The sequence below is a fragment of the Magnolia sinica genome, chromosome 14, assembly GCF_029962835.1.
Source record: "Magnolia sinica isolate HGM2019 chromosome 14, MsV1, whole genome shotgun sequence".
Classification (NCBI taxonomy): Eukaryota; Viridiplantae; Streptophyta; class Magnoliopsida; order Magnoliales; family Magnoliaceae; genus Magnolia; species Magnolia sinica.
Genome location: NC_080586.1, coordinates 15,524,354 through 15,537,325, shown reverse-complemented (window position 1 = coordinate 15,537,325; position 12,972 = coordinate 15,524,354). Strand labels below are relative to the sequence as shown.

The 12,972-nt window shown below is 40.4% G+C and overlaps 1 protein-coding gene across 4 annotated transcripts in view; it reads left to right on the top strand.

Moving 5' to 3' along the window:
- Positions 1 to 12,972, top strand: part of LOC131225130 (DExH-box ATP-dependent RNA helicase DExH8) — a 50,394-nt gene that overhangs the window by 17,767 nt on the left and 19,655 nt on the right. For 2 of the 4 annotated variants that reach the window (XM_058220573.1, XM_058220571.1), the window contains 4 exons: positions 3,869 to 4,015; positions 4,094 to 4,274; positions 4,529 to 4,812; positions 4,909 to 5,022. In XM_058220573.1, coding sequence (XP_058076556.1) covers positions 3,869 to 4,015; positions 4,094 to 4,274; positions 4,529 to 4,812; positions 4,909 to 5,022 — 726 coding nt within the window. Of the gene's footprint in view, positions 1 to 3,868; positions 4,016 to 4,093; positions 4,275 to 4,528; positions 5,023 to 12,972 lie in introns of all 4 variants that reach the window. The other 2 variants (XM_058220572.1, XM_058220570.1) reach the window with 2 other exon arrangements.

Sequence of the window (12,972 nt, the reverse complement as noted above, 5' to 3'; positions counted from 1 at the left end):
TTTATTTTTCTCATTAATTGGTGTTAGATATTTCTTCGTTTGCTTGTTGAATGTGCAAATTTGGCTCCAGTGGGATCCCTAAATCAGATGCAGATCCATTTTGACAACTTCAGAAGGAAAAACAAAATGAATACGATGACCTCATGATTTTGGAGGAAAAGCCAGACAAAGTGTACTAGGACCCTTTATTTTGGGGAATGTAAAAAATGACCTTCACATAACTCGTTGATTGTAATAAACCTATGTACTAGATTATTAGGCAGCACCTGATTGCAATCAACCTATGTAATAGTCTATTTGACGCAGGACAGCCCTAATTATGATGCATGCTCATGGACACAATTAAACAGCGGAAATAAAAGGAATAAATGATCTAAAATTCTAACAGTAATCATCATAACTGAGAAAATCATAAAGGAAACATGCAATGGAGCGGGCCATCACCACAACCATGGATTATGGAATTCAATTACTACTTGGGTTGGATCCGGCGAGGGATGAGACCTCCCGATCTTGCATGGTCACACCCAATCGATCAACGAAGATCACTAGTCCGAAGAACTAAGAAGTTTCTCGGATTAGGGATTTGAGAATTTGGGGGTTTAGGGTTTAGATCGGTTCTCAAGATTTTGATCGAAGAAGGATTAGCCAAAACTGGAAAATAGAAGGAAGAAAATTATTACCTTGAAGAAGTTGGGAGGGGCATAAGAAGAAATTAGGAGAAGAAGATCAAGGGAAGAGAAGAAGTACCATTAGAGAGAAGAGAGGAAGGAGGTAACCAAAGGGTTTGCTTTTCATTAATCAATAGTTAAAATTCGAGTTTAAGGCTTTAACCCACTTAAATAAGCAAATAAAGACATAAAATTACTAAAATACCCCTAGGATAAGCAAATAAAGACAAAATTACTAAAAGACCCCTAACTAAGTCAAAAACGCGTAAACAACATAAGTACGGGAAAGTTTGGGCGTTCGGTCTTCTTTCTCCAATCTTCCTTCACATGTGTCTTCCCTGAGTGGGGTCTTCTATATGTCCAATCACATGTGAAAGGTCTTCAGCTCCTTAATAGTCGCCTATCCACAAGGACGACACTTGTGGTTGGCGCTTTCTTCGTTGGTACACCTTGAATGCGCTTGTGTCCGCATCACTATTACAGTGCTCCTGTAGGAGTTTTGTGCTCTTATTGCCTGTCCCAAGTCTTGATAAAGGAGAGGGATCGCTTTAAGTTGGCAGTCGGCATCAAACTTATGCCAAAACTTCCATCATGAAAACAATGTTATTTAGAAATAAATTGATGGAAGATGGCAAGTGGAATTTGAGGAAGAAGTAAATGTTATGTGGATATGAGATGGGTATGTACATTAGGAAAGTGGCAAAAGATATTTTAGGAGTACTTGGAGAGAAAAAACCAACCATATAAGCAAACTTGATGGTAGAATGACAATGTAGAAAAAGCCATTCTCGAGAAATGTTCATGTTTCAAAGCCTTATAAGGGATTAGAAATGATGAAGATTTTGAAAAATGTAGAAAAGCCAAAAAGATTGCTATGAAAGTAATAAGCAAACTAAACGTAAGGCTTATGATATCTTTACAATAGATTGGGGAAAAGAGAAGGAGAGAAAGATGTCTTAAACTTGCAAAATGAGAGAGGGGAAGGGTAGGACCTAGATCATGCTAGATGCATTAAAAGAGAAAACCAGTGGGTACTAGTGAAAGACAACGAGATCAACGAAAGGTGGAGAAACTATTTTTAGAACTTAATAAATGTCGATCATTTTAAGAACATAAGGATAGAAAGAACCATGCTACCATTGATACTTTCATAGGATTATGATATTTGAAGTGAAAGAAGCTTTGAGAAAGATGAAAGTTAGGAAAGGCCCTTGGACCAGCCCTTGGACCAGCTGTTATACTAATAGAGGTTTGGTACTATATGGGTGCTACTAGGTTGTTTTGGTTGACGAAGTTGTTTAACGAGCTTGTAAGATTGAAGAAAATGCTAGACGAATGGAGGAATAGTACCGTGGTACCTATTTATAAAAACAAAGGAGACATATAAAGCTGCACTAACTATTGCAGGGTTAAACGTATGAGCCATACTATGAAGCTTTGGGAAAGTGATTGACCAAAGACTAAGTTATGGGACAAATGTCCATATTATCTTTATTGACTTAGAGAAAGCATACGATAGGGTCCCTAGAGAGTTAATCCGGTGGGTATTGAGAAAGAAAGGAGCCTCAAGAGAATATACCAACATTGTTAATGATGTGTATGAGGGAGCAGTGACAAATGTGAGAACCACTGGTGGAGGAACAAGTGAGTTCCCAACTACTGTAGGCTCATAACAGGAGTGAGCATTGAATCCATACCTTTTCGCATTGGTTATGGATGAGTTAACCAAGGCATTTGTAAGAAGAGATCCCATGGTGTTTGTTGTTTGCAGATGACATAGTTTTAATTGACAAGATGAGGGTGTAAACACTAAACACAAAGCTAGATTTATGGAGGGATGCTTTAGAATCTAAAGGATTTAAAATTAGTTAGGCTGAAGCAGGGCATATGGAAGAAATTTTAGAAATAATAGGAGGGAAAACGAGGAATTAGTTAAGATTGCTAACCAAGAAGTTTTCCAAAATGACCATTTCTGATATCTTGGGTCAATAATTTATAAGCATGGAGAGATTGAAAAGGATGTTGCCCATTGATTTCAAGTTGGGTGGAAGAAATGGATGTCTTTGGAGTTTTTTGTGATCATCTTGTACCACTGAAACTGAAAGGGAAATTTTATAGGATAGCTATAAGACCAACCATCCTTTATGGGACAAAATGTTGGATAGTTAAAGAATAACATGTTCGTAGGATGAGTGTAGCTGAAATGAGGGTGTTGAGATGGATGAGTGGCAAGACAGAGGAATTGCATGCGTTCGAGGAAACTTAGGAGTAGAACCAATAGGTAATAAGATGAGGGAAACTAGACTTAGATGGTTTGGTCATGTGCAACAGGGACTAAGAACCGCACTATTTAAGAGTGAGTTGGAACAAGTTGAAGGCTTTAAAAGGGCAAGGGGAAGGCCCAAAAAGACATGGATGGAGTTAGTAAGAAATGCTTGATGACGTGTATTCCTTGATAGAGTGGAACGGCGGAACAAGATTCATGTAGCTGCCAATTAATTGGGATAAGGCTTAGATGCTGATGATGATGATGATGACAAATTGACCTTCACATACGTGATATTTCTGACTGCCACATTTTGAAAAACTTCATTTTCATTTCTTTAAGATTCAGAAGCTGCAAGAGGATCTCCACAGAAGAAAATGATCTGCAGCAAGAAGGCAGATTAGTATTGGTTGAAGGGAGACATAGGCTGACCCGCTCTAAGGAAAATGAAAGTCACAAAATTAGAGAACGAAAATAGTCCCTGCTATTTGGAATAATCTTTTTGCTTATTTTGAAGTTAATACTATCCATTGTTAAAAAAAAAGAAGTAAAAAAGGAAAAAAAGGAATTATATTTCAGTTTATTTGCGAATGATAAACGTGATGTAGTAAATAATATGTAACATCTAAATTGGATTCATTAAACTTCTAAGGAAAAACATAAGATTATGGAAGTACAAGTTCAAGATCACAGATTCTTAAAATTTGATTGAGTTAATGGACACAAGTGGAAGAAACCAATGAAATCAAGAGGAGCACTATAGGCAGCAAACATGGGGACTTAGGCGTTCTAAGAAGACAAGAAGCTAAGAAAATCTAAATCTTGAAAATCTGATTGCCTGAAAACCCAAGGACAATCTGATATGCTGATATCCAAATGCATCCTTTAGAATTTCATGGTGATTTTCTGAAAGTTCGGGTTTGCATTACAGGTGATTTTGGCCACAAATATTGCGGAATCATCAGTCACCATACCTGGAGTAGCATTTGTCATTGATTCATGCCGATCTTTACAAGTCTTTTGGGACACCAATAGGAAAAAAGATGCAACAGAGCTTGTATGGGTATCCAAGTCTCAGGTACTGAATTAGTCAAATGGGTTGGTTTCAGATTTTGGTAATAACTGTTAATTAATCTTTTGCAAGGATTGGCTGTAGGCTGAGCAGCGTAAAGGAAGGACAGGTCGGACCTGTGATGGCCAAATCTACCGATTAGTTACTCGGTCATTTTTCAACAGCTTAAATGAGCATGAACGTCCAGCTATATTGAATTTATCATTGAGGCATCAAGTGCTAACAATTTGTTGTGCTGAATCTAAAGCCATTAATGATCCCAGAGGTTTGTTCTGCATTTCTTAAATGTGTTTATGTTTTTCATTGTAATCTTTTCCAGCTTATGTTTGTTTGAGGTATGATTTTGGGGAGGCTCACTAGCCGAAGCTTACTCTTATATTTTCCAGCCTGAATAGTTTTGCTTAATGTCTTCTCTTTCTGCTTAAGAAAAACGAACACTCCTATGTAAAGATTGAGTCACATACTTGTGTCCAAAATTACATGGCATAACCCTAACATTGGAACTTTTATATCCACAAGTCTTGTTGCAGAAGGCTATGGATCCACCAGATCCTGAAGTTGTTGAAGATGCATTGAGTTTGCTTGCTCATGTTCATGCATTGGAAAAAACAGTCTCTCACAGGGGTCGGTATGAGCCAACATTTTATGGCCGTCTGCTTGCGAGTCTCCCATTGTCATTTGATGCTTCAGTGATTGTACTCAAGTTTGGCGAGATTGGGCTGCTAAGGGAAGGCATTCTGATTGGAACATTAGTCGATCAGCTGCCTCTACCCATTCTTCACCCTTTTGGTGATCAACATTTGGTACTGCCTATTGACTGTATTGACCTAGCAGTTTCTGACATGCATGGGGCTATTTCCAAATTACTCTTATGCTTATTCTTTATCTTTGTGGTGCAGTATATAGAGTACTTAGACAAGTACTTTGAAGGGACGGCGGTACATGGTGGTAGAAAGGAAGTGGCATTGATGGGAAATCTATGTGCTTTTCAGTTTTGGCAACGTGTATTTAAGGTAACCTTTTGTTCTTTGAGCTAACCTCAATCATGAGCCGTTGCATTTTCATGCAAAGTTGTTGATTTCCTGTTTCTTTGCATGTATTGTATAGTTTCATTGGTAATTGGCTAGATGTTTGTTTTTAAGTTTTCTTAGGGCCTGTTTGGACAGAAATAATTGAACACTTGGACATGGAAAACTCCTTTGGAATCCTCAGAAAATGGAAAACTGCAGAATTCAACACTAATGCCATTGTTTGGTTATGAGTGCAGTTTTCCACATAAGTGTTAAAATGTTAGTGGTCAAACATGTTGGGTGTATGCGGAGTTGCGGACATCATGGCGCATTACATTTGAGTTATTGTAACAGATTGAGCGACACAATTACATGACTGAATTGGGGAGCCCAAATGCGGACATCGACAGCCTGCTCATGTCAACCACACAACGGGAAGACAAGCCTGTCACTTACCTGATCCGACGATGACGATGGTTTGCCGATATATGTGTGACTTTGATCAAGCACGAGAGTAGGCCCACCTCTTCATTCTCTAATCTCTTCTCCTCACTGCTACGCACACACACCACACACTCTTTTCTTTCCTCTCTCATCCCTCCACCTTTCCTTCTCTCTTTTCTCTTTCTCTCTTCTCTTCTCTTCTCTCTTTCCTTCTCTCTTCTCTCTTCATCTTCTCCCCTCTCTCTCTCTCTATCTCTCTCTCTTTTCTCTTCTTTCTCTGCTGTTGCTATGCCACAACATTCCCCTCAATCTAGTTTGTCCCCTTTCCTTTTTCTCATAGTGGGAGAAGCCCTATCCAGGATGTTACACAAAGGCCAAGAGGAAGGAATTCTAAACGGCATTTGCGTGAAAAGTATGCCCTCTTCGATAGTTCATGTTCAATTTGCGGATGACATCTTGATCTTCTCAGACGCAAAGCTGGACAAAGTGGATAATTTACGCACAACGGTTTGGTGCTTCGAGGTTGTGTCTGGTTTGAGAGTAAACATGGCAAAGTCGAAGTTGTTTGGGGTCAACATGGAGAAAGAAGAGTTTAGCAAGTTTGCGGGCTTATTCGGGTGCTCCACGGCTTCTTTCCCGACCACTTATGTTGGCCTTCCATTGTGTGTTGGCATGCCTCCAAAGTCATTATGGGACAAAGTCATTCACAAATTCGAAAAATATCTTGCCAGATGGAAAAATCGATATCTCTCACTCGGAGGCCGCTTAACCCTCATCAAGGCTGCTCTTTCCAACTTACCCTTGTATTTCATGTCTTTATACAGGTGTCCGGCCTCAGTTTTGGTTTCCTTAGACAAACTTAGACATGATTTCCTATGGCAGGGAAAGGAGGAAAAGAAGAGATTTCACCTTGTTGATTGGAAGCTGGCTTGTAAGCAGATAAAAGAAGGGGGAGCTGGAATCAAAGATTTAAAGATGATGAATCGAGTGTTGTTAGGAAAGTGGACTTGGAGACTGGGTATGGAAGATGGAAATCTATAGAACAACATCATCAAAAGCAAGTACGGTTCTTCAGCGGGTGGTTGGTGGACAAAAGGCTCATCCGCCTACAGGGCCTCGACTATATGGAGGGGAATTCTCCATATGAAAAAGAAGGTTATCAAAGGGATTGGTTTTGAGCTTGGCAAGGGAGATAGAATTCAGTTTTGGAAAGATCCCTGGCTGGGAGATACGCCCCTTAAAGTCAGATTTCCAAACATATTCCTCATCCCGAATCATGATAGTTGCGTTGCCGATTGCTACTCAGTTACGAATGGGAAGACAATTTGGAATATACAGTGTAGAAGGAACCTCGAGGATTGGGAAATCTCTGAATTCTTCTCTTTGCTGGAAGTCATATACAAATCTGATCCTATCATCCTAATCAGCTGAAAGCAGACGACATATTTTGGAGACTGGACAAATCATCCATCTTTACAGTTAAATCGTGCTATAATCTGATCCATTCTATCCACAGGCCTTCAGAAGATCCCCCCTTTCATCATTTCTGGAAATACTCGGCCCCTCCTAAGATAGTGGCTTTTGGGTGGCTGGTAGGCAAAAAGAAAATCCTGACAATTGACAACCTGAGGAAAAGAGGTTTGGTCTTAACTAACATCTGTTTATGTTGTATGAGGAATGAAGAGTCGGTCGATCACCTTTTGGTCCATTGTCTGTTTATTGCAAGCATTTGGGCAGATTTTACTTCTCGTTTCAGCATTTTTTGGTGCCTTTCGGAATCAGCGAACCTCCTTCTGAAAGCCTGACATGGTATAAGGATAGGAAAGACAAAGACCCAAATCTGGCGTATGGCGATCCTTGTGATCTGGTGATATGTTTGGGAAGAAAGGAATGGTAGATGTTTCAGGAACGAATCTAACCCCGCAGATGTGGTTGCTTCCAAAGCCAAACGATTGTTGATAGAGTGGGCTGCTTAAGTGGATGTTTTAAAAGATTTCAATTTTCTGTTTTTAGGAGTTTAGCTTTGTTTCCGCCTCCTCGGCGGAATTTTTGTTTTCTCTTGTTTTTTTCCTGTATTGTCCTATTTTTTCTCCCTCCCTTTATATATATCATGTTATCTTTTTTTTTTTTTTTTTAAAACCTTTTGTTGCCATTTGTGGGTGGGCTCCACTAGGGGTTGCCCCTCCTAACATGTGTCCAACACATGTCTAACATCTATCACTCTCAACCCTATAGTGGGAGATATATTACTATAGGGTTCACTTTGATTGGTCGAGATTGTATATAAAGAGCAAGAATCAGGGAAGTGGGACCAACCGAGATTCCGTGCTTCTATATAGGTGTCTCAATCTGCATGCTAAATGACGTCCACACTAGCACACAACCTCTCAAGCTCTCCAAGGCCTGCCCTAGACTTGTATGACAACACAGAATGGAGACAACCCTCGATTTGGAATCCCTTTTTTAGCATACTCTTATCGAGTTCAAATTAAGAAATAGTTTGCAAATCATTATCCCACAAAACTCGATAATGCCGCAGTTGATTAGTCTTAAAGTGTGTAATCATGGCCGTAGGAACCTAGTGTTCTCTTAAGGGGTTTGTCCCATGGAATTATGCTATTCAGAATCGACTAAGCTGCTTTCGTAACTATACATACCTAGTCGAATCAATCATGGCAATCATACTATATGCTAAAGTAGTTACAATTAATCTCAACCTCTTATACCTAAAGGTGGGTAGATGAGGGTGCAAGAGTCACCTATGAGACTAGCCTGCTTGCACAATGCACTGATAAAATCAAATTAAGCACTATTAGGTAAATTGGTCCAGGAGTTGAGTCCAACTTAATGCTTTGAGCATGTGGTTGCGCTCACCTATACCATAGAGTTGACATTACTAGTCATATGCCAAGTCTACAATGCTTTAGGTCCCGCCTAAAGCACGTGAGTATTGACTGGCGTTGCTTGCTGATGGGAAGGATCCACCCAAGTGTAGGCAGCTCTAAGCTAAACACAAGAATCACATACAAAGTAGAAAGTGAATCCCAGGAATTTTCTTCAATTTAAAAAGTGCCTTCTTACAACTCATGCCAAGCCCTCGTATAAGCTTTGAGACATACATACAAGGAAGACTTATAATGTCATTGACAACTAGTGACTTATTACAAATATGAAAAGTAATAAAGCAATGCCTAAGGGATAATGCAATTTAAGAAGATTTTACTAATTGTTTATTGCATAGTTGGCTAATTGATCTTGCTAGCTAGCTACCTAAATAGGAGGTTAGGGCCTCTTTATTGATGGGCCAACTATGGAGCTTGGGCTTAATGGATTTGGGCCTAGCCCAAGGATTGTGGGCCCATGTTTATCTTGCATTAGTCCTCCCCGGTTTGAAAGAACTTGACTTCGACGAGTTAATAGCTTGATATTACTCATAGAGGTTAGGGAATCAATTGTTGGAAGTCTATAGATGTCATCCATGTAACATTGGAGAGAGGTTGTCCTTGTTGACAGACTAGAAACTTTTGATAACCTTGGCACGTGGAGATGATTTGGTCATTAAGAACATTAACGATCGTGTTTGTAGGTGGAAAAATGGCCAAAAGTATGATGGTTTGTTCTTAGATACCATCATCAATTGTTGCCTATGATAAGATGGAAAGATCTTCCACATTGAAAGTGGGACTGATAGGTAAATATGGTGGCAGATCTAAAAACACAAGCTTTGGCATTAATATTCTTTTATGATTTTGAATGGTTTCACATTGCGAGGATGGAGCTTCTTTGAGGCACTAGGGGTAATGGTTCAGGACAATTACCGGCCATAACCATGTCAACTTTCGCAAATTCAACAAAATGGCCTTTTGTATATGTATTTTTCTTTAACTTTCATTACTTGCAATGATGTTATGTAGAACTTATTCATGCACTTGTTGCATATAGTGGATGAAGTCATTAGCTTCTGCATTTGGTCTCAACTCAATGGGTAGAGGAACCAAATCGACTAGAAGACGTGGTTGTATATTAGTTACTGCTTCAAAAGGTGACATCCCTGTGGACCTATTGATTGAGTTATTATAGACAAATTCAGTCATGGGTATTACCGGGTTCCACATAGTTATATGATCGCGAACATGACATTATAATAACTTGCCCAAGCTATAGTCGACCACTTTTGTTTGACCATTGCTTTGAGAGTGGTAGGTGCTAGAGAATCGAAGCTTGGTTTTCGTTGCTGCCCAAAGAATTTTCCAGAAGTAACTCTGAATTCGGTATCATGATCTAACACAATTGTCTTCGGAAGCTCATGAAGACGAACAACTTCTCGAAAAAATAATTGAGCAATCTTGGAAGAGTCTTCTGTAGTCGAGCATGTTATGAAATAAGATTTCTTTGAAAATTGGTCAACCACCACAAATACTGAATCAACTTTCCGAGCAGTCTTTGGCAAACCCAGGATGAAGTTTATGCTGAGATCTTCACACGGAACATGTGGGATTGGCAGTGGTTGATACAATCCATTGTTTTTCTTTTGACTCTTAGTAAGCTAACAAACCCTACATAACTGGCTAATCTTTGCAACTTTTGATTTTAGACGAGGCCAAAAATATCTATCTCCAACGAGGGCTAGGGTCTTATCATGGCCCAAGTGACCACTACACCCACCAACGTGTATTCCCTTGCAACATACTCGCGGATGGACGTACCGGGTAGGCAAAGTTGCGTCTTTCAGAACAAGTAGCCATCTTGAATGCTGAACTGTTGGGGTCTCGCATGGTCTCCACTAAGAACGTATGTGTAAATGTGTCTAATCGTCTTGTCATCAACATACTCACTTCGTATCACTTCATATCCCGAAATAGTGATAGACATCGAAGACAATAAATGCGCATGATGGCTCTATGCATCAACGACCTGATTGTCCTTGCCAGCCTTGTGACGAATGACAAAAGAGAACTCCTGAAGGTAAGCACTCCACTTGACACTATGAGCACTCACCTTCTGCTGAGAGTCTAGGTACTTGAGTGCTTCATGATCAGAATATAGGACAAACTCCTTGGCATCCAAATAGTGACGCTAGTGCGTAGAGTTTGAACAACGTTGTAAAACTCCAAGTCATAGGCGGAGTACCGTAACTACCGTTACTTCGCATCAGAGAGCTTTTCATTGAAGAATGCTATTAGATGGCCCTCCTGATTGAGAACTCCACCAATGCCAATGTTGTAATCATCGCAACTCACCTCAAATACCCTCTTAAAGTCCGGGAGGCGCAAGATTGGAGCTTTGGTTGTCTTATGTTTGATCCTATCAAACGCTTGTGTTGCTGCACTTGTCCATCAAAACTCCCTTTGTTTCATGCAATAGGCAATTAGAGCTATGATGCTACAAAAATTCCTCACAAAATGTTTGTAAAATGTGGTGAGGTAATGGAAACTACAAACTTTAGAGATAGCGGTAGGTGTCAGCCAATCAACAATGGCTTTCACCTTGGCGGGGTCCACACCTACACCTTGTGATGAGACAACGTACCATAAGAAGACTACATATGTACTTATGAAGGTATACATTTTAAGGTCGATGTAAAAGCGCTTGCGACGAAGCACCCTGAGGATAAGACCTACGTGATTGAGGTGCTCCTTTTTCGACTTATTGTATATAAGGATGTCATCAAAATAGACAACAAATTCACCAATAAAGGGGTGCAACAATCGGGTCATGACGTACATGAAAACTCTAGGCGCATTTGTGAGACTGAATGGCATAACTAGCTGCTCGTAGAGACTGTCCTTTGTTTTAAATGTCATCTTCCATTCGCAACCGGGTCAGATGCGAATATGGTGGTATTCACTGTGAAGATCAATCTTGGAGAAAGACGCTAGCGCCTGAAATTAAGTCCATGATATTATCAAGCCGAGGAATGCAAAAGCAATACTTCACTATGATTTTATTAACAGCTCAACTATCAACAGACATACGCCAACTTCCATCCTTCTTGGGAGTAAGGAGGGCTAGTACAACACATGAACTTAGGCTTTCTCGGATGTAACCCTTTTTTAGCAACTCATCAACATGATGCTTCAACTCAGTATGCTTTGCGGGACTCATTTCGTATGCTGGTAAATTAGGTAAGGATCCTCCAGCAACCAAATCTATGGCATACTAAATATCTCATAGCAGAGGTATCTCCTTAGGCCGATCATTGGAAATCAAATCTTGGAAGTTATGCATCATGGATTTAACTTCATCAAGCATAGGCTCATCTTGGTCAGTAATAGGCTCCTGCACCTGTTTTGTGACTGGAGCGAACATTACGCCTTTCTCCTTGGGTTCTGCCTCGAACTTCCGCATGATGAGAACACGGGAATTATGAAAGAGTAGTTGATGTTGATGATGGGGACATAGGTGAAGGAGGCGATATAGGTTGCAATGGGTGAAGATGGATATGGTGACCTCGCCATAGGAAAGTATGCGTGTTAACCTCATCGCCTCTTTGTACCTTTCGGTTAAAGAGCCAAGGTCGATCGAGAAGGATGTTGGCGACATTCATCGAAATTATGTCACACCATATGTTATCCTCATAGATGCCAATCTTAAAGGACACTAAACAACTTCGAGTAATGGGGATGACAATGTCATCAACCCACACAACCTTGTATGGTTTTGGATGCCTTTCAGTAGGTAATTTGAGCTTATCAATCACCTGTTGAGAGATGATGTTCATTGCACTGCCCCCATCAAAGATCATTTATAAAATCTACCCTGGCATTTTACCCACGTACAGAAAACAACAGTCCATCACCAATCTTCCTTTTCCTCCTCGGTGGTGGTAAGAAGGTGGCATATGGTAAGAGTAGGGTCTTCAACCTCATCTTCGATCACCGTTTCAACAAGGGGTCCTCCTGCTGTGATGCAAGCTCTACATATGGCTGTTCCATCCCGATGTGCTCATCATAATATTCAGGGCCGTCCGGATAGTAGGTGTCCTCATTACCACATTAATGGAGGTTCATGGCTTGCGGACACTCATTAAAAGTGTCCTATTTGTCCACAACGATAGCAGTTAACACTGCGCCATTCTTGCTTGAGGGGAGGATTAGGACACTTTTCTAATGAGTGTCCATGCAACACTGGTTGCCTTTAGTACGAATTCTGTGGTGGAGGGTGTTGCAAAGGCCATGACTACCCTTATAAGTGGAGTTTGCATCTATGGGTGTGGTTGAAATGGGTGGGGAGGTGGCTGGTAGCTTTGCGGCGAAGTCTGGTTAAGATGTGGATCTAGATATTTTCTCACAGAGGGTTCCTCAGCTGGAGAGCCAAAGCATCGGAGAGTCTGCCGTTACAAATGCTGTTAAACTCGTCGAGCTTTCTGATGAACATCGTCGACTGACTTAAAATCATATATGACCATCTTGCGTTGGATCTCTTGGTGTAATCCTGCCTGATAATGGTTAGTTGTTATGCGGTCCCTCTCTGTAAGCTTATAACGGACAAAGGGCTCATTAAACTTCT